The 26,680-nt window shown below is 34.5% G+C and overlaps 1 protein-coding gene and 1 non-coding gene across 2 annotated transcripts; one reads left to right on the plus strand and one right to left on the minus strand.

The window, feature by feature from the left end:
- The first annotated feature begins 9,531 nt into the window (after positions 1-9,531).
- Positions 9,532-9,639, plus strand: LOC112792820 (small nucleolar RNA R71). The gene has a single exon (XR_003197542.1). It is a non-coding gene; the product is annotated as a small nucleolar RNA R71 (small nucleolar RNA).
- An 8,637-nt stretch (positions 9,640-18,276) lies between these two features.
- On the minus strand, positions 18,277-24,024 carry LOC112789696 (formin-like protein 10). The gene is made up of 6 exons (XM_025831711.3): positions 23,281-24,024; positions 22,102-22,531; positions 21,163-21,727; positions 20,558-20,751; positions 20,017-20,252; positions 18,277-19,681 (listed from the first exon to the last, which is right to left on the minus strand). Exons 1-6 carry the CDS (start codon positions 23,416-23,418, stop codon positions 18,725-18,727), a joined length of 2,520 nt encoding a protein of 839 aa, XP_025687496.1. The 5' UTR covers positions 23,419-24,024; the 3' UTR covers positions 18,277-18,724.
- Positions 24,025-26,680: the final 2,656 nt, after the last annotated feature.

A 26,680-nucleotide genomic window follows, 5' to 3' on the forward strand; every position in this document is an offset into this window, starting at 1 on the left:
TTAGGCTTAAAAAAAATAACTGAATGTAAATTAAAAATATGAATTTAGTTTGATAAAAAAATTTTCACACATAACAATGTAGGAAGTGTTATTGAAATTAAAAATTAAATAGATTGAATTTAAATTAATAATTTGATGGGATTCAATTTGATAAAAATAAACGTACCGATATTATTTTTATCGTATAATTAATTATGTTCATTTGTAAATAATTATTTTTTGAAAATAATTATTTTTTGTAATATACATAAGAAAAAAAATCAAATCTTTTATCTTTATAGTAATATAAATATGGAATTTTTATTATGTTAACATAACGCTCATACATTAAATTTAAAAATTATTTACTTAGGTGTTGTCACTAGAAATTTTTAAAATTTTATTTATAAATTATAAATTATTATTTTCTTAGATTGTTACTTTTTAAATTTCTAAATATGCTTTATTAGGTTATTAGATATTTAGTTTTTAATATGATTAAACTAATTTAAAAAATTATTTATAAATTATTCACTTAGATTGGTATTTTTAAAATTTTTAAATTATAGTTACATTTTATTTTTATTATATAATTATTAATCTTTTATTTAAAGAAAAAACAAATAAATTATAATTTTCGAAGAAATTAAGTTCACATAATAACTAATATGGATTTAAACCAACGTATCAATATGCACAAACTTTTGGAATCGTCAACCTCATAATATGGATTTAGTTTTGTGAGTTTTGACACTCTCAATGTTCTTGAATTTGATTACACCTAATTGGTTGGTAAGTTTATTGTTTTAGAAAAAATAAATTCATTAATAAATTTATTTATTTTATCGATTTTTTTCTTAGCAAACTTATTGACAACAAACTCTTTTAATTATTTTAAATTATTTGCTTAGGTTGTTACTTTTTTTAATTTTAAGTTATTTGTATTTTATTCTTTTAAATTATAATTTATTATTTATTTAGGTTGTTATTTTTTATTTTAAGTTATCTACTTAGGTTATTTTGCTTAGATTGTTATTTTTTAAAGGTTTAATTACTCTGTTAGTCCCTATAGTTTTACCAAATTTTTAATTAGGTCCCTATACTTTTTTCTTTTCAATTGGGTCCCTACACTGTTTTTAATTTTGTAATTACGTCCTTTTCATGTTAAAAATATTAAACTTAACATAATATTTTTACCAAAATACATGCGGTTAAAGATTTAATTATAAATATCTTCAATTTGAGAAGAAATATTCAGTTAACTCTAATATTTTTTACACTAGAAAGGACTTAATTACAAAATTAAAGCAATGTAGGGACCCAATTGAAAGAAAAAAAAAGTATAAGGATCTAATTAAAAATTTGGTGAAACTACAGGGACCAACAAAGTAATTAAACCTTTAAAAAATAACGACCTAAGCAAAATAACCTAAGCAAATAACTTAAAATAAAAAAAATAACAACCTAAATAAATAATAAATTATAATTTAAAAGAATAAAATACAAATAACTTAAAATTTAAAACGTAACAACCTAAGCAATTAACTTAAAATGATAAAAAGAGTTTGTTGTCAATAAGTTTGCTAAGAAAAAAATTGATAAAATAAATAAATTTATCAATAAATTTATTTTTTCTAAAACAATAAACTTACCAACCAATTAGGTGTAATCATATTCAAGAGTACAGAAAGTGTCAAAATTCACAAAACTAAATCCATATTATAAGATACTTGATGATTCCAGAAATATGTGCATATCGATACGTTGGTTTAAATCCATATTAGTTATTATGTGAACTTAGTTTCTTCGGAAATTATAATTTATTTTTTTTTCTTTAAATAAAAGAGTAATAATTATATAATAAGAATAAAATGTAACTATAATTTAAAAATTTAAAAAATACCAATCTAAGTAAATAATTTATAAATAATTTTTTAAATTAGTTTAATTATATTTAAAACTAAATATCTAATAACCTAATAACGCATATTTAAAAAATCAAAAAGTGACAATCTAAGAAAATAATAATTTATAATTTATAAATAAAATTTTAAAAATTTTTAGTGACAACACCTAAGCAAATAATTTTTAAACTTAATGTATTAGTGTCATGTTAACATAATAAAAACTTTCTATTTGTATTATTATAAAGATAAAAGATTTGATTTTTTTTGTTATGTATATTACAAAAAATAATTATTTCCAAAACAAAAAAATAATTATTTACAAATGAACATAATTAATTATACAATTATAATAATATCAGTACATTTATTTTTATCAAATTAAATCTCATTAAATTATTAATTTAAATTCAATCTATTTAATTTTTAATTTCAATAACATTTTTTACATTGTTCTGTGTGAAACATTTTTTTATCAAACTAAATTTATATTTTTAATTTATATTCAGTTATTTTTTTCTCAAGCATAACTTTTATGTGAAACAAATAAATTATCACATTTTCATGGCCAAAACCAACAACAATCAACTGAAGACCAACCAGTTAACAAAAATATTCGAAGTCCAGTAAAAAAAGTCCACAACTTTAATTAACAACATTAACTATTAATCAATTTTATTTGATTAATCCTTTTTTATCAACACGTAACACAGATTTGACCATTTACAGATTTTGTCTTTCTTCATCAAAACACACACCACACGCGTTCATTTATACGTTTGTCCATATACGTTCAACAAGTGAAGAAAAAAAATTGCTTCCTCACCGTAGCACATCCCTTAAAATGAAGAATCAACTTAAACCTCTTTTTAAACAATATGTATCTTTTTATAAAAAAAATCTCTTTTTTTTGGTTGGTAAAAATTCTTTTCTTTCTCTTGGTAACACACAGTCAACTGCTATAGGAGGACTGTAGTTGTCACTCCTATCTTAATAGTGGTGGCCCTCCACTCTCCCTCCTCTCCTTCAAACCACTACTTTTAAAAGTTTTCACTTTTCACCTATTTCTTTTTCTTTTTTTCTCTTCCTACCTCATTTCTATTCTTCAATTTTATCCTTTTCTTTCTATTTTTTTCTTCTTCTGTTTTCATTTTTCTTATCTCTGTCTATGTTTTCAATCTTGTTTTTAAAGATCTAATTTTTAATAACCTTCTAATAGTTAATATTCTTTTCTTTTGTGGAGTCCCCTTTTATGGGTGTTTTAGTTATGGCAGATTTGAAAGATCGAAATTTGGAGAAAAATTTTCTATCAATGAAGACATTTATAAATCAGAAAAAGGTTTAGATCTACTCTGAGGAGAAGATAAAATATCCAACTGTATTGCAGCATGACTGGTGGACGAAATTGTGATCAATACTTTTCACAACTTAATTAATCCCCGGTGATGAACCCAAAAACTTGGTGTTCAATACCATGGCATAAACACAACTTCGCACAACTGACCAGCAAGTGTACTGGGTCGTCCAAGTAATAAACCTTACGCGAGTAAAGGTCGATCCCACAGAGATTGTTGGTATGAAGCAAGCTATGGTCACCTTGTAAATCTTAGTCAGGCAAACTCAAATGGGTATGGGTGATATACGAATAAAACATAAAGATAAAGATAGAGATACTTATGTAATTCATTGGTGAGAATTTCAGATAAGCGTATGAAGATGCTTGTCCCTTCCGTCTCTCTGCTTTCCTACTGTCTTCATCCAATCCTTCTTACTCATTTCCATGGCAAGCTGTATGCAAGGGTTTCACCGTTGTCAGTGGCTACCTCCCATCCTCTCAGTGGAAATGTTCAACGCACCCTGTCACGACACGGCTATCCATCTGTCGGTTCTCAATCAGGCCGGAATAGAATCCAGTGATTCTTTTGCGTCTGTCACTAACGCCCCGCCCTCAGGAGTTTGAAGCTCGTCACAGTCATTCAATCATCGAATCCTACTCAGAATACCACAGACAAGGTTTAGACCTTCCGGATTCTCTTGAATGCCGCCATCAGTTCTAGCTTATACCACGAAGATTCCGGTTAGAGAATCCAAGAGATATCCACCCAATCTAAGGTAGAACGGAGGTGGTTGTCAGGCACACGTTCATAGGTGAGAATGATGATGAGTGTCACGGATCATCACATTCATCAAGTTGAAGAACAAGTGATATCTTAGAACAAGAACAAGCGGAATTGAATAGAAGAACAATAGTAATTGCATTAATACTCGAGGTACAGCAGAGCTCCACACCTTAATCTATGGTGTGTAGAAACTCCACCGTTGAAAATACATAAGAACAAGGTCTAGGCATGGCCGAATGGCCAGCCTCCCAAAGTGATCAAAAGATCTAAAGATCAAAAGATTCCAAAGATCAGAAGATTTAAAATACAATAGTAAAAGGTCCTATATATAGAGAACTAGTAGCCTAGGGTTTACAGAGATGAGTAAATGACATAAAAATCCACTTCCGGGCCCACTTGGTGTGTGCTTGGGCTGAGCATTGAAGCATTTTCGTGTAGAGACTCTTCTTGGAGTTAAACGCCAGCTTTGGTGCCAGTTTGGGCGTTTAACTCCCATCCTTGTGCCAGTTCCGGCGTTTAACGCTGGAAATTCTGAAGGTGACTTTGAACGCCGATTTGGGCCATCAAATCTTGGGCAAAATATGGACTATCATATATTTCTGGAAAGCCCAGGATGTCTACTTTCCAACGCCGTTGAGAGCGCGCCAATTGGGCTTCTGTAGCTCCAAAAAATCCACTTCGAGTGCAGGAAGGTCAGAATCCAACAGCATCTGCAGTCCTTTTTAGTCTCTGAATCAGATTTTTGCTCAGGTCCCTCAATTTCAGCCAGAAAATACCTGAAATCACAGAAAAACACACAAACTCATAGTAAAGTCCAGAAAAGTGAATTTTAACTAAAAACTAATAAAAATATACTAAAAACTAACTAGATCATACTAAAAACATACTAAAAACAATGCCAAAAAGCGTACAAATTATCCGCTCATCACAATACCAAACTTAAATTGTTGCTTGTCCCCAAGCAACTGAAAATCAAATAAGATAAAAAGAAGAGAATATGCAATGAATTCCAAAAACATCTACGAAGATCAGTATTAATTAGATGAGCGGGGCTTTTAGCTTTTTGCCTCTGAACAGTTTTGGCATCTCACTCTATCCTTTGAAATTCAGAATGATTGGCTTCTTTAGGAACTCAGAATCCAGATAGTGTCATTGATTCTCCTAGTTAAGTATGATGATTCTTGAACACAGCTACTTATTGAGTCTTGGCCGTGGCCCAAAGCACTCTGTCTTCCAGTATTACCACCGGATACATACATGCCACAGACACATAATTGGGTGAACCTTTTCAGATTGTGACTCAGCTTTGCTAGAGTCCCCAATTAGAGGTGTCCAGGGTTCTTAAGCACACTCTTTTTGCCTTGGATCATAATTTTATTTCTTTCTTTTTCTTTCTTTTTCTTTCTTTTTCTCTTTCTTTTTCTTTCTCTCTTTTTTTTCGAATAATTTTTTTTTGTATTCACTGCTTTTTCTTGCTTCAAGAATCATTTTTATGATTTTTCAGATCCTCAGTAACATGTCTCCTTTTTCATCATTCTTTCAAGAGCCAAAATTCATGAACCACAAATTCAAAAGACATATGCACTGTTTAAGCATACATTCAGAAGACAAAAGTAATGCCACCACATCAAAGTAATTAAATTGTTATAAAATTCAAAATTCATGCAATTCTTCTCTTTTTCAATTAAGAACATTTTTCATTTAAGAGAGGTGATGGATTCATAGGACATTCATAACTTTAAGGCATAGACACTAAGACACTAATGATCACAAGACACAAACATAGATAAACATAAGCATAATTTTCGAAAAACAAAAAATAAAGAACAAGGAAATTAAAGAACGGGTCCACCTTAGTGATGGCGGCTTGTTCTTCCTCTTGAAGATCCTATGGAGTGCTTGAACTCCTCAATGTCTCTTCCTTGTCTTTGTTGCTCCTCTCTCATGATTCTTTGATCTTCTCTAATTTCATGGAGGAGGATGGAGTGTTCTTGGTGCTCCACCCTTAGTTGTCCCATGTTGGAACTCAATTCTCCTAGGGAGGTGTTTAGTTGCTCCCAATAGTTTTGTGGAGGAAAGTGCATCCCTTGAGGCATCTCAGGGATTTGATGATGAGAGGGGTCTCTTGTTTGCTCCATCCTCTTCTTAGTGATGGGCTTGTCCTCATCAATGGGGATGTCTCCCTCTATGTCAACTCCAACTGAATAACAGAGGTGACAAATGAGATGAGGAAAGGCTAACCTTGCCATGGTAGAGGACTTGTCCGCCACCTTATAAAGTTCTTGGGATATCACCTCATGAACTTCTATTTCTTCTCCAATCATGATGCTATGAATCATGATAGCCCGGTCTATAGTAACTTCAGACCGGTTGCTAGTGGGAATGATTGAGCGTTGGATAAACTCCAACCATCCCCTAGCCACGGGTTTGAGGTCATGCCTTCTCAATTGAACTGGCTTTTCTCTTGAATCTCTCTTCCATTGGGCGCCCTCTTCACAAATGACTGTGAGGACTTGGTCCAACCTTTGATCAAAGTTGGCCCTTCTAGTGTAAGGGTGTTCATCTCCTTGCATCATAGGTAAGTTGAATGCCAACCTTACATTTTCCGGACTAAAATCCAAGCATTTCCCCCGAACCATAGTAAGTCAATTCTTTGGATCCGGGTTCACACTTTGATCATGGTTCTTGGTGATCCATGCATTGGCATAGAACTCTTGAACCATTAAGATTCCGACTTGTTGAATGGGGTTGGTAAGAACTTCCCAACCTCTTCTTCGGATCTCATGTCGGATCTCCGGATATTCACTCTTTTTGAGTTTGAAAGGGACCTCGGGGATCACCTTCTTCAAGGCCACAACTTCATAGAAGTGGTCTTGATGCACCCTTGAGATGAATCTCTCCATCTCCCATGACTCGGAGGTGGAAGCTTTTGCCTTCCCTTTCCTCTTTCTAGAGGTTTCTCCGGCCTTGGATGCCATAAATGGTTATGGAAAAACAAAAGGCAATGCTTTTACCACACCAAACTTAAAAGGTTTGCTCGTCCTCGAGCAAAAGAAGAAAGAAGAGAGTAGAAGAAGAAGAAATAGAGGATATGGAGATGGCCTTGTGGATTGGCCAAAGGGGGGAGAAGTAGTGTTTAGGTTGTGTGAAAATGAAGGAGTGAAGAAGGGTTTATATAGGAGTGGGGGGTTATGGTTCGGTCATGTATGGGTGGGTTTGGAAGGGAAAGTGGTTTGAATTTGAATGGTGAGGTAGGTGGGGTTTTATGAAGGATGAATGTGAGTGGTGAAGAAAAAGATGGGATTTGATAGGTGAAGGGTTTTTGGGGAAGAGGTGTTGAGGTGATTGGTGAATGGGTGAAGAAGAGAGAGAGTAGTGGGGTAGGTGGGGATTCTGTGGGGTCCACAGATCCTGAGGTGTCAAGGAAAAGTCATCCCTGCACCAAGTGGCGAGCAAAATTGCTCTTTGTGCCAATTCTGGCGTTAAACGCCGGGCTGGTGCCCCTTTCTGGCGTTTAACGCCAACTTCTTGCCCTTTTCTGGCGTTTAACGCCAGTCTGGTGCCCCTTTCTGGCGTTAAACGCCCAGAATGGTGCCAGACTGGGCGTTAAACGCCCATCTGCTAGCCTTACTGGCGTTTAAATGCCAGCAGGATCTTCCTCCAGGGTGTGCTATTTTTCTTTCTGTTTTTCATTCTGTTTTTGCTTTTTCAATTGATTTTGTGACTTCTCATGATCATCAACCTACAGAAAACATAAAATAATAAAATATAACATTGGGTTGCCTCCCAACAAGCACTTCTTTAATGTCAGTAGCTTGACATAGGGCTCTCATAGAGCCTCACAGATGCTCAGAGCAACGTTGGAACCTCCCAACACCAAACTTAGAGTTTGAATGTGGGGGTTCAACACCAAACTTAGAAGTTGGTTGTGGCCTCCCAACACCAAACTTAGAGGTTGAATGTGGGGGCTCTGTTTGGCTCTGTTTTGAGAGAAGCTCTTCATGCTTCTTCTCCATGATGACAGAGGGATATCCTTGAGCTTTAAACACCAAGGATTTTTCATTCACTTGAATGATCAATTCTCCTCTATCAACATCAATCACAACCCTTGCTGTGGCTAGGAAGGGTCTGCCAAGGATGATGGATTCATCTATGCACTTCCCAGTCTCTAGGACTATGAAATCAGCAGGGATGTAATGGTCTTCAACTTTTACCAGAACATCCTCTACAAGTCCATAAGCTTGTTTTCTTGAATTGTCTGCCATCTCTAGTGAGATTTTTGCAGCTTGCACCTCAAAGATCCCTAGCTTCTCCATTACAGAGAGAGGCATGAGGTTTACACTTGACCCTAGGTCACACAAGGCCTTCTTGAAGGTCATGGTGCCTATGGTACAAGGTATTGAAAACTTCCCAGGATCCTGTCTCTTTTGAGGCAGTTTCTGCCTAGACAAGTCATCCAGTTCTTTGGTGAGTAAAGGGGGTTCATCCTCCCAAGTCTCATTTCCAAATAACTTGTCATTTAGCTTCATGATTGCTCCAAGGTATTTAGCAACTTGCTCTTCAGTGACATACTCATCCTCTTCAGAGGAAAAATACTCATCAGAGCTCATGAATGGCAGAAGTAAGTCCAATGGAATCTCTATGGTCTCATTTTGAGCCTCAGATTCCCATGGTTCCTCATTGGGGAACTCATTGGAGGTCAGTGGACGTCCATTGAGGTCTTCCTCAGTGGCGTTCACTGCCTCTTCCTCCTCTCCAAATTCGGCCATGTTGATGGCTTTGCACTCTCCTTTTGGATTTTCTTCTGTATTGCTTGGAAGAGTACTAGGAGGGAGTTCAGTAATTTTCTTACTCAGCTGACCCACTTGTGCCTCAAAATTTCTAATGGAGGACCTTGTTTCAGTCATGAAACTTTGAGTGGTTTTGATTAGATCAGAGACCATGGTTGCTAAGTCAGAGGTGTTCTGCTTAGAACTCTCTGTCTGTTGCTGAGAAGATGATGGAAAAGGCTTGCTATTGCTAAACCTATTTCTTCCACCATTATTGTTGTTGAAACCTTGTTGAGGTCTCTGTTGATCCTTCCATGAGAGATTTGGATGATTTCTCCATGAAGAATTATAGGTGTTTCCATAGGGTTCTCCCATGTAATTCACCTCTTCCATTGAAGGGTTCTCAGGATCATAAGCTTCTTCTTCAGATGAAGCTTCCTTAGTACTGCTTGGTGCATTTTGCATTCCAGACAGACTTTGAGAAATCAAATTGACTTGCTGAGTCAATATCTTGTTCTGAGCTAGTATGACATTCAGAGTATCAATCTCAAGAACTCCTTTCTTCTGATTAGTCCCATTGTTCACAGGATTCTTTTCAGAAGTGTACATGAATTGGTTATTTGCAACCATTTCAATTAGTTCTTGAGCTTCTGTAGGTGTCTTCTTTAGATGAAGAGATCCTCCAGCGGAGCTATCCAAAGACATCTTGGACAGTTCAGACAGACCATCATAGAAAATACCTATGATGCTCCATTCAGAAAGCATATCAGAGGGACACTTTCTGATTAATTGTTTGTATCTTTCCCAAGCTTCATAGAGGGATTCTCCTTCCTTCTGTTTGAAGGTTTGGACTTCCACTCTAAGCTTACTCAATTTTTGAGGTGGAAAGAACTTTGCCAAGAAGGCATTGACTAGCTTTTCCCAAGAGTTCAGGCTTTCTTTAGGTTGTGAATCCAACCATGTCCTAGCTCTGTCTCTTACAGCAAAAGGGAATAGCATAAGTCTGTAGACCTCAGGGTTAACCCCATTAGTCTTGACAGTGTCACAGATTTGCAAGAACTCAGCTAAGAACTGATGAGGATCTTCCAATGGAAGTCCATGGAACTTGCAATTCTGTTGCATTAGAGAAACTAATTGAGGCTTAAGCTCAAAGTTGTTTGCTCCAATGGCAGGGATAGAGATGCTTCTCCCATAGAAGTCGGGAGTAGGTGCAGTAAAGTCACCCAGCACCCTCCTTGCATTGTTGGCATTGTTGTTGTTTTCGGCTGCCATGGGTTCTTCTTCTTTGAAGATTTCTGTTAGGTCCTCTACAGAGAATTGTGGCTTAGCTTCTCTTAGCTTTCGCTTCAAGGTCCTTTCAGGTTCAGGGTCAGCCTCAACAAGAATGCTTTTGTCTTTGCTCCTGCTCATAAGAAAGAGAAGAGAACAAGAAAATGTGGAATCCTCTATGTCACAGTATAGAGATTCCTTGAGGTGTCAGAGGAAAAGAAAAATGGAAGGCAGAAGTAGAAAATTCGAACTTATCAAGAAAGATGGAGTTCGAATTGTTCATTAAGGAATAGTGTTAGTCCATAAATAAAAGGATGTGAGAAGAGGGGAAGAAATTTTCGAAAATTAAGTAAAATATTTTAAAAACATTTTGAAAAACACTAATTGATTTTTCGAAAACCATGATTGAGAAAGAAGTAAAGTGATTTTTTTTTGAAAAAGATTTTGAAATTAGAAATCAAAAAGATTTGATTGAAAACTATTTTGAAAAAGATGTGGTTAAGAGGATATGATTGATTTTAAAAAGATGTGATTGAGAAGATATGATTTGAAAAATATTTTAAAAAAGATTTGATTTTAAAAATTAATGACTTGGCTATCAAGAAAAGATATGATTCAAACATTAAACCTTTCTCAACAGAAAAGGCAACATACTTGAAATGTTGAATCAAATCATTAATTGATAGCAAGTATTTTTGAAAATAGAAAGAAATTGATTTTGAAAAAGATTTGATTGAAAAGATATGATTTGAAAAAGATTTGATTTTGAAAAATTTTGAAAACTTGAAAAAAATTTGAGTTAAAAACAGAATCTTCCCTCTTGTGCCATCCTGGCGTTAAACGCCCAGAATGGTGCACATTCTGGCGTTTAACGCCCAAACTACTACCCTTTTGGGCGTTAAACGCCCAGCCAGGCACCCTGGCTGGCGTTTAAACGCCAGTCTGTCTTCTTCACTGGGCATTTTGAACGCCCAGCCTTTTTCTGTGCAATTCCTCTGCTGAATGTTCTGAATCTTCAATCCTCTGTATTATTGACTTGAGAAGATACAAATTAAAAATATTTTTGGATTTTTAATAATAAGGAATAATCAAAATGCAACTAAAATCAAATAACAATGCATGCAAGACACCAAACTTAGCAGTTTGTATACTGCTGACACTAACAATGAGAATGCATATGAGACACATAAACACTCAAGTCAAGAGAATTTAAAAATCAGAGCAATGAAATCATCAAGAACAACTTGAAGATTAACGAAGACACATGCATGAGTGTAGAAAGAATAGAAACATGCAATTGACACCAAACTTAACATGAAACACTAGACCCAAACAAGAAATATTTTTGGATTTTATGATTTTGTACTTTTTTTTTTTCGAAAATTAAGTGGAGAAGAAAATAAAGGTATCAAAATTCTTAATGAGAATTCCAGGAATCATGCAATGTTTAGTCTAAGACTCCGGTCCAGGAATTAGACATGGCTTCATAGCCAGCCAAGCTTTCAAAGAAAGCTTCGGTCCAAAACACTAGACATGGCCAATGGCCAGCCAAGCCTTAGCAGATCACTGCTCCAACAGCAAGATTGATAGAAATCAACATGCTCTTGTGATGATAAGTTGAAATCTCGGTCCAATAAAATTAGACATGGCTTCACAGCCAACCAGACTTCAACAGATCATCATGAAACTCTAGGATTCATTCTTAAAAACTCTGAAAAAAATACCTAATCTAAGCAACAAGAAGAACCGTCAGTTGTCCAAACTCAACAATCCCCGGCAACGGCGCCAAAAACTTGGTGGACGAAATTGTGATCAATACTTTTCACAACTCAATTAATCCCCGGTGATGAACCCAAAAACTTGGTGTTCAATACCATGGCATAAACACAACTTCGCACAACTGACCAGCAAGTGTACTGGGTCGTCCAAGTAATAAACCTTACGCGAGTAAGGGTCGATCCCACAGAGATTGTTGGTATGAAGCAAGCTATGGTCACCTTGTAAATCTTAGTCAGGCAAACTCAAATGGGTATGGGTGATATACGAATAAAACATAAAGATAAAGATAGAGATACTTATGTAATTCATTGGTGGGAATTTCAGATAAGCGTATGAAGATGCTTGTCCCTTCCGTCTCTCTGCTTTCCTACTGTCTTCATCCAATCCTTCTTACTCCTTTCCATGGCAATCTGTATGCAAGGGTTTCACCGTTGTCAGTGGCTACCTCCCATCCTCTCAGTGGAAATGTTCAACGCACCCTGTCACGGCATGGCTATCCATCTGTCGGTTCTCAATCAGGCCGGAATAGAATCCAGTGATTCTTTTGTGTCTGTCACTAACGCCCCGCCCTCAGGAGTTTGAAGCTCGTCACAGTCATTCAATCATCAAATCCTACTCAGAATACCACAGACAAGGTTTAGACCTTCCGGATTCTCTTGAATGCCGCCATCAGTTCTAGCTTATACCACGAAGATTCCGGTTAGAGAATCCAAGAGATATCCACCCAATCTAAGGTAGAACGGAGGTGGTTGTCAGGCACACGTTCATAGGTGAGAATGATGATGAGTGTCACGGATCATCACATTCATCAAGTTGAAGAACAAGTGATATCTTAGAACAAGAACAAGCGGAATTGAATAGAAGAACAATAGTAATTGCATTAATACTCGAGGTACAGCAGAGCTCCACACCTTAATCTATGGTGTGTAGAAACTCCACCGTTGAAAATACATAAGAACAAGGTCTAGGCATGGCCGAATGGCCAGCCTCCCAAAGTGATCAAAAGATCTAAAGATCAAAAGATTCCAAAGATCAGAAGATTTAAAATACAATAGTAAAATGTCCTATATATAGAGAACTAGTAGCCTAGGGTTTACAGAGATGAGTAAATGACATAAAAATCCACATCCGGGCCCACTTGGTGTGTGCTTGGGCTGAGCATTGAAGCATTTTCGTGTAGAGACTCTTCTTGGAGTTAAACGCCAGCTTTGGTGCCAGTTTGGGCGTTTAACTCCCATCCTTGTGCCAGTTCCGGCGTTTAACGCTGGAAATTCTGAAGGTGACTTTGAACGCCGATTTGGGCCATCAAATCTTGGGCAAAATATGGACTATCATATATTTCTGGAAAGCCCAGGATGTCTACTTTCCAACGCCGTTGAGAGCGCGCCAATTGGGCTTTTGTAGCTCCAAAAAATCCACTTCGAGTGCAGGGAGGTCAGAATCCAACAGCATCTGCAGTCCTTTTTAGTCTCTGAATCAGATTTTTGCTCAGGTCCCTCAATTTCAGCCAGAAAATACCTGAAATCACAGAAAAACACACAAACTCATAGTAAAGTCCAGAAAAGTGAATTTTAACTAAAAACTAATAAAAATATACTAAAAACTAACTAGATCATACTAAAAACATACTAAAAACAATGCCAAAAAGCGTACAAATTATCCGCTCATCACAATACCAAACTTAAATTGTTGCTTGTCCCCAAGCAACTGAAAATCAAATAAGATAAAAAGAAGAGAATATGCAATGAATTCCAAAAACATCTACGAAGATCAGTATTAATTAGATGAGCGGGGCTTTTAGCTTTTTGCCTCTGAACAGTTTTGGCATCTCACTCTATCCTTTGAAATTCAGAATGATTGGCTTCTTTAGGAACTCAGAATCCAGATAGTGTCATTGATTCTCCTAGTTAAGTATGATGATTCTTGAACACAGCTACTTATTGAGTCTTGGCCGTGGCCCAAAGCACTCTGTCTTCCAGTATTACCACCGGATACATACATGCCACAGACACATAATTGGGTGAACCTTTTCAGATTGTGACTCAGCTTTGCTAGAGTCCCCAATTAGAGGTGTCCAGGGTTCTTAAGCACACTCTTTTTGCCTTGGATCATAACTTTATTTCTTTCCTTTTCTTTCTTTTTCTTTCTTTTTCTCTTTCTTTTTCTTTCTCTCTTTTTTTCGAATATTTTTTTTGTATTCACTGCTTTTTCTTGCTTCAAGAATCATTTTTATGATTTTTCAGATCCTCAGTAACATGTCTCCTTTTTCATCATTCTTTCAAGAGCCAAAATTCATGAACCACAAATTCAAAAGACATATGCACTGTTTAAGCATACATTCAGAAGACAAAAGTAATGCCACCACATCAAAGTAATTAAACTGTTATAAAATTCAAAATTCATGCAATTCTTCTCTTTTTCAATTAAGAACATTTTTCATTTAAGAGAGGTGATGGATTCATAGGACATTCATAACTTTAAGGCATAGACACTAAGACACTAATGATCACAAGACACAAACATAGATAAACATAAGCATAATTTTCGAAAAACAGAAAATAAATAACAAGGAAATTAAAGAACGGGTCCACCTTAGTGATAGCGGCTTGTTCTTCCTCTTGAAGATCCTATGAAGTGCTTGAGCTCCTCAATGTCTCTTCCTTGTCTTTGTTGCTCCTCTCTCATGATTCTTTGATCTTCTCTAATTTCATGGAGGAGGATGGAGTGTTCTTGGTGCTCCACCCTTAGTTGTCCCATGTTGGAACTCAATTCTCCTAGGGAGGTGTTTAGTTGCTCCCAATAGTTTTGTGGAGGAAAGTGCATCCCTTGAGGCATCTCAGGGATTTGATGATGAGAGGGGTCTCTTGTTTGCTCCATCCTCTTCTTATGGTTGGGCATCTGAATTTAAGGAATTTTAAACCACACTAGAATTATCCACTCCTTCCAGTTGAGGATAAACAATTAGGGCTTTCTCAGTCAACCCTGATGATAACTGAACTATTTTCCCCTAATTTTCTTCTTGACAAGCTTCTAATATATGGTCATACTTGCCACAATCAAAGCATATCAAGTGCAATTCTTCGTATTCAACTCTAAAGTCTCATCCCAATGCCTGAATTGCTAGTACCAACTTTTGTCAGAGATCAATTTTGATGCACAAGCGCACAAACTTTTCTCTAGAGTGAATGGAAGTGTTTTGGTCTATCTTCAACATTATACCAATTTTTCCTCTTGCTCTCCAGAGAAATGTTTTAGTATACAATTCTATTGAAATTTCCAAAATTCTCACCCACACTGCTAATTTTTGTACTGGCTTTTCAGACGGTTGAAATAAGGGTCTCCAACGCTGCACCAAAAGATAATGATCTGCTAGTTACTAAGATCCTTCAAATAGTGTATGTCGGTAATCTCCTTCATCCGTAAACTGAACAAAAAAAAATTTCCAGTGATACCTCTCCATTCCAAGACCAAACTTTATTCACCCAAGACTCTATTGCCCAAATAACCAAGGGTTTTCTAAGTGATTTAACGATTAGTGAGAAATTCCATGGTCTACACTAATTCTCGTACTCTTCGTATGACACCTCCACTATAGGTTTTGAATTGAACGGAATCTGTACCTCATACAGCATATCCTTAGTCTCACATTAGTTATAATCTTTAGCCACTAGTTGGTAGATATCTTCCTGTGATAGCACCATTCCAATTCCATCTTAAAGCAAACTATCCTTATACAAGCACGCCCCAGTGCAAAAATCTGTTTTGTTCACAACTGCAATTGGTATATACTCTTCGGTGACCAAATCCATCACAACTTTCGTAGAGTTTTTTTCTCCACCTATATATTCTCAGCATCCCTAGCCTCTATAGGCTCAGTCTCTACATCTAGAAAGACTTCATCTTCATTTGGTTTGGCCTTCTTGATGCTTCATAGAAAAGGTCTTTCTCTTGGGAAGAATGCTCCTTTAACGCAATTGTCGGGTTACTTCCCATTCTTTCTTTCTAAAGAGAATCAGAGAAGAAGCACGGGAAGAGAACCAGCGCCTGGACGCGTGACGGTAGAGAGAAGGCAGCGGGTGAATAACATCGATGGAGGAGCAGTGGAACCCTTGTCCAGTGACGAGGGTGCAGCAAGCATATGGAGAGAACCCAAGCCTAGGCCCCGCAATGCTGGAGAGAAAGCAAACTTATGCATAGAGACGATGAGAGAGAAGAGTGCAAGCCCAACAACGACAGTAAGACTGAACCCTAGCAATGGCGACACAGAAAACCCTAGCAGAATATTATAGTTTACTCTTCTAATATTACATTACCTTCTATGTTATAAATTATTTATCATAAACACAACTTACAAATTAATATATTTAATTAATTGAGTATTATACTACTATAGCATCTTTTTCTTTTTACAAAGCATCTAATAATTTCTCAGTTATCACACGTCCTTATTTCTATAACAAAATTTTCATACAAATCAACTCCAAAACATTTTTTCCTTTGTTAATTAGTGTTTAATTTTATATAAAATATTTTACTCAGTCATCTAAGCCATTCACACGTAGAGTTGGAAAAACATATCCTACCTGTGGATATTTAATCCGAACTAACCCGTTCGAAGAAGATAGTCTACCCGACTCGCTGCGGGTAGGGTAGAGAATTGTGCGGGTTTGCCTGTGGGTCCCGCACTCCTATATATAGTGAAAGAAGTGGGTGTTGAACCCACAACCTCCACTTTATAAAAATTTGTAGGGTTAAGTACGATTTTGGTCCCTAACATAGAGGCCAAAAATTTATTTCGTTTCTGGCCTTTTGTCACTACAAAATGGTCTCAAAGGTTTCAGTTTATTTTAAAATCGTCCTTCGAACGAAAATACCCTTCCTCATTCTTCCTCAAAATCAACCAAATGCAAAAGCTGAACCAGAAGCTGAAGCAGAACAGAAGCAACACCAATGACCAGAAACAAAGAACAACAATGGAATCAAAAGAACAACAACAACAAAAGCAGCTACAAGCGCAAGAACAACAACAACAAAAGAACAATAAGAACCCAGAACTCAAAAAATCATCATCATCATCATCAAAACTCAAAACCTGAGAACCCAGAACCCAAAAAAATATCCAGAACTCAGAACTCAGAAAAAATAATGGATAATGAAATCAAAAGAACAATAACAAAATAACAGAAACCAAAAAAATTGATAATCAGAAGCAGAAACAGCAGAACCAGAAAAAACTAAAAAACAACAAGGAGCAGCGACCAAGCGAGGTGGAAGAGCAGAAACGTCGAGCCAGGAAGAGGAGCAGCAGCGAGATCTGGTGGTGAGATCCAGCGGAGACGACGAGGACCGAATGATGAGGAGCAGCGGCGTCGGCGGCGAGGACCTCTCCCCTTCCCTTCCCCCTCTTCTTCTCAAACCCCCTTTCTCCCTTCGCGTTTTTTCTTTCCCATTTTTTCCTTTACATGTTTTCTTTCTTTTTTAATTTTTTAAATTTTTTTATTAAGTGTAATTTGGTAATAAAAATAAAAAATTTGGTAAAAATGACAATTTTAAAACAAACTAAAACCTTCAGGACCATTTTGTTGCTAAAAAAAGTCGAAAACAAAATAAATTTTCGGCCTCTACGTTAGAGACCAAAATCGTACTTAACCCAAATTTGTAATAACTATTAAGCTAGCTGTTTAATTTACTAACATAATACATTTATTTCTTTTATAAAGTTAGCCTAAAATAAAAATAAAATTCATATTGAGATATCACATATTACACTAAGTGAATTCAAAAATTCTAACGCCATTTCTTAAATTAGGTTTACTCAATTTTTTATTAATATGTATGAAATTTAAAATGATTAAATTTTATATTTGTTTGAAAAAATTTAATTTTCTGCAGGTAAGATAGGATTTAGAACCTTAGAGTGTGGGTATAGTTAGGATTGAGAGATTCTTAACACGTGGGTAGGATAGGATAAAATTTTAAAAAAAATTTCAATTTGCGGGTAAGATTATGGTAGAGTTCAAACCCTACCCTATCTATCCATTGCCAGCCCTATTCACACAAGTAATGTAAAAGGTAATTATTTTTTCTCACATATTGTTATGTAATTAGATACACGTATAAAATATTTTACATTTATAATATCAGAATTACATTTTTGTTAATTATATGTATATTTTCTTCTCCGTTAAATGTTAAAATGAAACCCCACAGTGCTCAAACAATTTTTATAAGGAACACTGCTACAGAAAATAGACATTACAAAACTAAAATTGATCAGGATATTCACCTTAACAAACAATGACAAAATACTGCCCCTTTCTTAAATTAAAAACTTTATATCACATAGAAATTCCGTTTTATATCAACTCAAGGGCTTCTGTTTCCTTGCCATGAGTTTGAGGCAGTATTGAGTCGTGTTTGGTACTTCACTACAAAATGGGGTTGAAATTTCATCGATTATATCTAATTTATGAAAATTTCCTTCCTATTCTCCTCTTCATATCAAACACACTCTAAACAACTCTCGGTCAAAAATAAAAAAGAAAAAAAACAAAAACATCATCAAGAACTATCTCTCCCAAAGCTTAACTATTAGTAAGAGGTACATAATTGATATTAAAGTCTTTATCATCAAAAGATCTAGAATTTGATCTTTACCATTCTCATTCTTTTAAGTTAAATAAATAAATAAAAGAATATCAGCAGAGATATGAATGGACCTGTGCATTGTTCATGTTTCAAGCAAAGAAGCTCTTGCATGAAGAATTGTATCAGATATAAAAGTACCCACTTCTAGTTAAATTTTTGGGAGAGATAGTTCTTGACAGAAAGTAGCACAATCCACTTTCAAACCAAAACCAGTTGCACCTGCACATATATATATATAACTAGATACACACCAAAGTTATGGAGAAATTTTGTTATTATCGTCGTCATCGTCGTAGTCATCATCAGAGCTAGAATCATCATCCACTCTCCTCTGGACAATAGCAGGAAACAATCTCCTATGAAGTTCAGAAGGCCCTGAATTTTGCTGTTGAGCTTCCGTGGTAGAAGATGGCGTCACTGATGGTGAAGACTCTTTAACATTACTATTATTATTGTTATTATCATTATGATGATGATTATTATTGTTATTATTATTAATCTTTGAAGCAGCATTAATCTTTGCCTCTTTAACGTTTGTTTCCTTCACCTCCTTGCACACCTTATCCAATATGAACAAGAAATCGCGGACAACGGCGAACAATCTAAGCCCTTCTTCTTTCCCTGAATTACCGTGAAAATAATCTGCAGTTCCCTTAACAAGTTCCGTTATCCTCTTCTCCTCCTCAATCAACCAAGCCACTTCCGATGTCGCCTTCTCCAGAAACCTCTCCATGCAAGATCGGAACTCGCCGTCTTCTTGAACGTTCTTCATCTCGGTGTCAAGAAACTCTCGAGTCTTGGAAAGCGAGTGGCTGAGTTTCGCCACCGTAGAACTGATCAAATCGCCGTCTATTAACGCCGCCATTCTCACGTCCAATAGCTCAGTGCTTAGGCCTGAAACTACTTCAATGCCGAGGCTTCGGTAGTTTTCTTCAGAAGAATCCTCTGTTTCCAAGTTTGGCATGCTTCCGCTTTCTTTCGCCGTTCTTAGAGCTCTAACTCCCTCGGATCGAATGATTTCTTGAACAACGAAGTGCAGCAGCGTCGTCTTCCCATCTGTTCCTTTCACGTCTGATAGCTTCAAGAGTGTGTCCAGCTTGAATGCTTGCGCGCCGCCGCGGTACGTTCCGTCGTTCATTCGGTTGCCGGTTTTAAGAACTGCTTCTAGAAGCTTCAAGAATAGCCTACTTTTTACAAGTTTCTTGCAAGCAACCTGCCATTCAGATGCAAGAATCATAAGATAAGCATGTAGAAACTGAAAACAAAAATTCAAACCAATCTATCTTGACCTAAAAACAATCTAAATGTTATTCAGTCTTATCATAAAAGCATGAAGTGCAATGCTTAATTTCTAGCCTTCGAATTGAAAGTAATAATCAAATTCACAAACTTCTCTAACTCAGAAATCTTAATTTATAAACATCACATTTCATTCCACTTGAATTCTGCTTATAGCTATTATACTTTATAATAAAGCTAAGAAGATAAAATTAAAATAAAAATTGAAATTCAAAATGAAAGAAAAGAATCTTAAGTAGTCAAGTTCACCTCTAATGTTGTGAAATACTCCCTCATAGTTGAGGACTCTTCTTGAAGGGTACACATGAAAATCAAACATTCAATGCGTCTGAAAGCAAATGGAATATCAACCAAGACTTTGAGAAACTTCTCTGCAGGGCCAAGATCAGAAAGGGGTCCTGTATATAACCTAAGCTTCAATTCTTCGTCGGATGTCGGCGCCATCTTCACCAGTGTCTGCATGAGCTCAATAGGAAGCTCATTACCTGATTCAACCAACATATTATTATAATTAGTTTTTTGCTATGAGCTATAGATCATTATAGTTTATTGTAATAAACTCTACTTTATTGTGTTGAGTTCCTTTGTTAAGAAAAAGTCATAATGGTTTAATGATAAACATAAATTCTTTTGATGTTTATTTTTATATTTTTAATGCTAAATCAATTCAGAAGGGAATTCCTTATGCATTTAACTTTTAACACTCCATCCGTTTCAAAATTCCGTTTACTTGAAAGCAATGATAAATTCTGAGGTATACTTAGGTCTCATTCGAAAGAAGTTGATTCACCTTCTTTAATGGCATCAACAACTTCCTCTGTTGTCACATTCAAAGCTTTCAAAAGAATTGACAAATTCTGTGCTTTTTTCTTGTCAATAATCTGAACAAGTTGTGCTGTATCAATTTGTGGTGAATCCTTTTTGCGTTCATTTTTGTTATGGTTTGCGCAACCAAATAGAAACTCCATCTGTTCCTCATTGAATCTGGTAAGTTGCCATGAAGATAAGTACGATCATATTAGTACACATGACAAATGAGTATCACATGATATCAATTATTTATATTGAGATAGAAATGATTAACATTTGGACCTTAATATTACATCAATGGTCAAAATTAAAGCATAAACTCACATGACTTCTTTAAGTGATTAAAATTTCTCATTCAATAGATTTTTAATCACTTAGCCTGCACTTAGATTCTATTTTCAAAACAACAACATAGAAACAATATATTTTTGTTTTTTTTAATTCATTTTAATTTTAATATTTACGCAGTTGTCCAATTATATCCATTTTTTTTAAATGATCATTCATGCGGTCTATACAAAAGGTAACTATTTTTGTAGAAGTGAATCAAAATTAAATTATTTCAAACTGAGTAATGTTACTTACACGAATGAACCTCCGCTGATTTTGTGCCACACCATTGCTTGATCAGATTTTGCATTAACCTTGTCCCAGAAAAATGGCTTTAGTTTAGGCTTTGCAGGATCAGGGACCTCAGTAAAGCTATCTACTCTAGCAACATTTCTAAATCTTTTAGACAACGGTCTTGAAGGAACAGGTGGAGGATGACTTGTTCCTCGTCCTCCTCTTAAAGGCGGCGGCGGTGGCGCCCGAGGGCCCTGACCGGGTAGCCTTGGAGGCGGTGGTGGTGGCGGACCGTGGCCCCGTGGGGGGACCGGCGGTGGAGGGGCCCGTGGGGCCGGGGGAGGTAGTGGAGCTGATCGAGTTGGTGGCGGTGGTGGTGGTTGTGGTGGGCCTGGTGCAAATTCAACTACATGTTCCACAACTTGTAATGGTGCTGTTGTCTCAACTTCTGAGGTAGTGTTGCTACCTTCATTCTTAGCATCATCATCAGAAGTTTTCTTTTCATTGTTATCTGTAACAGATTCTTCTTCCTTATTATGCTTGTTAAGTTCAGTATTATCTCCCAAACGAACAATCTTTGGTGAACCTAAATAATTAGATTGAATGAAGAACTTAAATATTCGATCTCAATAATAGTAAAATATATACTACATAATAAGAAATTTGTACATATATGTCGGAATAAACTAATCTTGTAACGTTAGTTACAAGAAGAAATTTTAGAAAATAAACTATTACATGCAGAACTGGTGTATAAATCAAGTATCATACCTCTTTCTTTTTTACTGAGAAACTGCAATGTGAGATACTCTAATATTATGAAATGGTGCAAATGATATCTTTTACTAAATTGCAATGTGACTCTAATAAAATATGAATCAAAGTTGGAAAGTAATGGAGGATAAATGATGATTTAACCCTTTTCCTAAAAGCTAATTAATTAAGCATAAGGTTTCATACCGCCAGCATAATCCTTTGAGGTTAATATTAGTATATCTTCTTTTTCCTCTTTGTTGGTTTTGACCTGTCTATAGCAAAAGGACACCCCAAGTGCCATTAGAATTCCTGATACAGCAGCAGCACCATGAACCGTCGTTTTTGGTTGTCTGTCATCTTCATTTTTATTAGGTGGAGGAGAAGTTACAGGATCACTACTCTCTGTTAGAGATCTAGAAGCGGCAAGGAGCCGATGAGATCGTCGCGGTGGCGATGACTGTGGTTGTGGTGTTGGTGGATCAATAGTTTGGTTTGATTTTGTTGCTTTGTTTGTGTTGTTTTGTCTGAAAAGTATTGGCCTAATGTCATTGCTCTCTTCTTTTGCATGTAAGTCCAACTCTTTGCCTTCAATGTTCTTTGTCAATTCTTTTCTATGTTTTGGCACTATCTCGGCCTGCATAAACCATTAAAAATATAAAAAAAAAAGTTAAATTTTCAAGTATTTCTTAAAAGAAAAATTCAAAATTTTTCACTAATAATAATAATAATAATAATAATTTTATTATGTGTTTTAAAATACATATTAGCTAAATTCTATATGTATAAAGAAAAATGCCAATGATAGTTATAGACTCAAATTAATGTGATCAGTTTTTACACTTAATAAAATCTAATGATAGAGAAGATATAAGACATAAGTGTGTAAAGATGATTTCAGATTCAAAATACTATAATGAATTAGTTGTACAAAAGTAAAATACTTATTCTAAAATTAATCATGTTTCAAAACTCCAACTAAGTTGTCATATAATTAATAGCACATAACATGGACAAATACTCTGATGTTAGTAAGTGAGATTTTACAGAGCAGAAAGGTCTCACAATTTATTGTATGAATAATCACCATCTATAACAAGACATACTATCATGTTTTTGAAGAACATAATACCCCTAAAAATCATGTTGTGAAGGAAATTGACATCATAGCATGCAGGGAAAATAAAAAACAGAGCTTCCTAATACAAGACCTAGTTGGCATGAAATTAGCCAAATACTAAAACATCAAAATTCAATATTGTTCTTAATTAAACACATGAAATATATAGTCTAATGCAATATTCATGATGATGAATAGCAAGGAATTAAAAATCATGCATGATATGATGATGAATAAAGAAATTAAAGAGAGAAACAATTCAAAACCTGTTGTGTTGTGTGTACAAGTAACGATGATGGAGAAAAATCATCGTCCTCGCCCCTCTTCCCCTCTGAGCCCCCTTGTGCCAATGCGCAAAGTAGAATGACATAAATTACGGCATAGCCAGGTCTTGTCAACTCCATTTTTTCTTCCAAATTCACCAATCCAAAACATGTAAAACTTTTTTCTCATTATTATCTCTCATTGGACGTGAAAAAAAAAAATTATACAACAAACTTGCGCTTTCTCAAATACGCTTTAGGCTTTACAGTTTCCAAAGAAATATATGTATGTATCAATTAATTATCTCCAACCTTCGTAGATTACTCAAGATTCTCCAAAAACCCACGAAGGTTGGATCATAGAAACATAAGATAGAAAAGGTTATTGGAATGTGACTATACAATAATGTATAATCACATGGACATGAAACGAGTGTTAGAATTTGATGAAGCAGAATAAGGATGAAGAAGATATATATGTATGATTAATAATATAAAGTCTAGCTGGGGGAAAGAAGTTAAACCAATTGAATGAATGTAAACCAATTCATGCAATGGTATGAATGTGATTTTTGTGTTTTGTCGGTTGATAATTGAAAAACCAAATGTTAATTTGCTATTCAAGTGCAAAAATTTGGATGGTTGAAGATTTTGTTCATTCGAGGATTTCTGGTGTTTTGGAAGGAGCTGGGCCAAGGGGCATCAAAGGAGAGAGAGAGAGAGGGGGGGAGGGAGGAATGAAGAAGAAAAAGACAACTATGTATTCATAGTGTTAAAAGTCAAAAGAGAAATATTCACAAAAAAAATAACAAATAAAAATGGGATGACAGTCATGACGCTATGACAGCTATGTTTTTTATTCATCTTTTGCTTTCCTACCCTCCATAATGTGTGTAATTTTTGTCTAGATTATTAATATTATGGCTGTTAAGGAAAATCATCATCATTATTATTATTATTATTATTGGATAATGAAGATAGATATTATATGAATATATAAACATACTGTTGTAAGAGTATAAACATATTAAAATAATAAAAGCATTTAATTTTTCTTTTATTTCAATGTAATATTTGAATAAGTATTTGATAAAGGTATCAAATATTCTCTTAATCTAATAACATATAATAAATTAAAAGGAACTATATTTAGACACAAAAAAAGGAACTATATTTGTATTTTTTGTATTAAAAATATTTTCTAAATCAGATATTAAATGTTTGTATATTTTATATATTTTTTAGCAAATTGATTATTGATCAGTAAAATAATTAAAATTTTATAGTACAATAATCAAATATTTTATAAATAAAAAAATTAATCACTACTATACTTTTATAGTTTTATCCATATTTTAATTATAAATATAAATCTAATTTGATTATAATATTTATAGAATTTAATTATAAATATAAATATGTATATATATGATCAATCCATATTTTAATATACTATATGATCAATCCATATTTTAATATAGACATGTCGTAGTTGATTCTTTTTTTTTTTTCATGTAACATATTTTATTTGGTATACCATCAAGTATGGATGTACATTTATTATTATTATTATTATTATTATTATTATTATTATTATTATTATTATTATTATTATTATTATTATATATTCACATTTATAGTTAAAGAAAAATAATAGGGAATTAATTTTTTTTAAGTCAGTATCAACTAATTTTTTAAAATATTTTATTTATTTTACTTTATAAATCTTAAATCATAAATTTTAAATTATATAATTAAATTATAAAATTAATTAATATTGACTAATTAAAAATTAATTTTCTATATTTTTCATAGTTAAACTTAATAAATAACACAATCCATATTTGTAATTAAATTTTCAAAATAATATAATCAAATTATATTATATTTATTATTAAAATATGAATATAGAGTACATAAGTACATGAATTTCAATATTTTTAAAATTTTAATTATCGTGTTGTAAAAGGTTTAGATATTTTAGTGATTGAATACTAAAAGAATATTTAAAATAATATATATAAATATTAATATAGTTAAATACACATAATAATTGATTTTTACAATTAATATATTAAATTAAAAAATATTAGAGGGTAATTTTTTTTATTTTTAACTAAAAGTTAATTAATAATATTTAAAAATATACATCAAATTATATTATTAAATTATTAGACTAAAAAAATTAAATAAATAACTAAAAATACTAGCAAAAATAAATAAAGAGGAGTATTAGAAAGTCAGCAAGTTTTGTATTTTGTAATCATTAATTAATCATTAATAATATTTTTAATGGTATAAAATTATATCCAATAATAAAAAATTATTTTTTTTATGGCTAAATGGTGGTCAAATTGTTAAAAAAATACTGGTGCTGGACTTTTCCATAAATAATTCTGCTACTTAGCATTAAGCCCTTAATTTCCTTTCCCTTGCCACCGTGTGTGTTCCGTTATTCGTTCCATTCTATATTGTGGTGCCTTCATCTCCCGCAACAGACCAACAGTGCAACGGCCTCCTTCTCTCGCACCTCACACTTTTCCTCTTCCATCTCTCCAATGCCGAACCATGCTTCAGTCCCTCACCAACTCCTAGTCCCTCTCACACGCCAAACATCTCCACTGCCACGTCATCACCTGTGGCACCCTCCTCTACAACACCTATCTCAGAACAAACCTCGCTGCTTGCCAATTGCTATGCTTCGCGTGCTCAAATGAGAGAAGCACACCACGTGTTCGACGATATTTCGCTGCAGAACTCCTTTCTGTGGAACTCAATAGTAATTAATAAGGGCTAATGCTTGTAACGGTTTTGCGTCGAGGACCCTTTTTATGTACACGAGATGTTGATTTTTGGTGTCAAGGCTGATAATTTCACCTACCCTTCTGTTCTCAAGGCGTGTGATAATCTTTCTTTGGTGAGATGCATACAAATTAAAGGTTCATGCTTTGGTGATGGTTAATAGGTTGGGGTCTGATACTTATTTAAGATGGAACTTTTCATTCTATATATAAGATTTTGAATAGGGTGGTGAAATTAAAATAATGCATTTCAGAGCTAAAGACTCAGCAACCAGCCAACCACAAATTCAAGCTCTAATCTGGGTGATGTTAGTTTAATTAAACCCGTCTCCTTTCCCTGAAGCTTTTGACCTCATTGTGGTGATTGACACTGCGTGTTTCCAGAACTTCAATTTCCTATTTAGATTCACTTGTGTCAATGAATCCATTGGCTAAATAAGTAAATATTCAATCACATTTTGGTAATACAGTTACAAGATTATAAAGTGCTTAACTATTCCTAAAAAATGCTCATATGAGATTGGAATATTATGAGGCTTCACTATTTTTAAGATGGAGATATGAGATATCTGTATTGTGAATTGTGATGGTAGCTGTTAATG

The sequence above is a fragment of the Arachis hypogaea genome, chromosome 3 (genome assembly GCF_003086295.3).
Source record: "Arachis hypogaea cultivar Tifrunner chromosome 3, arahy.Tifrunner.gnm2.J5K5, whole genome shotgun sequence".
In the NCBI taxonomy this organism is placed as follows: Eukaryota; Viridiplantae; Streptophyta; class Magnoliopsida; order Fabales; family Fabaceae; genus Arachis; species Arachis hypogaea.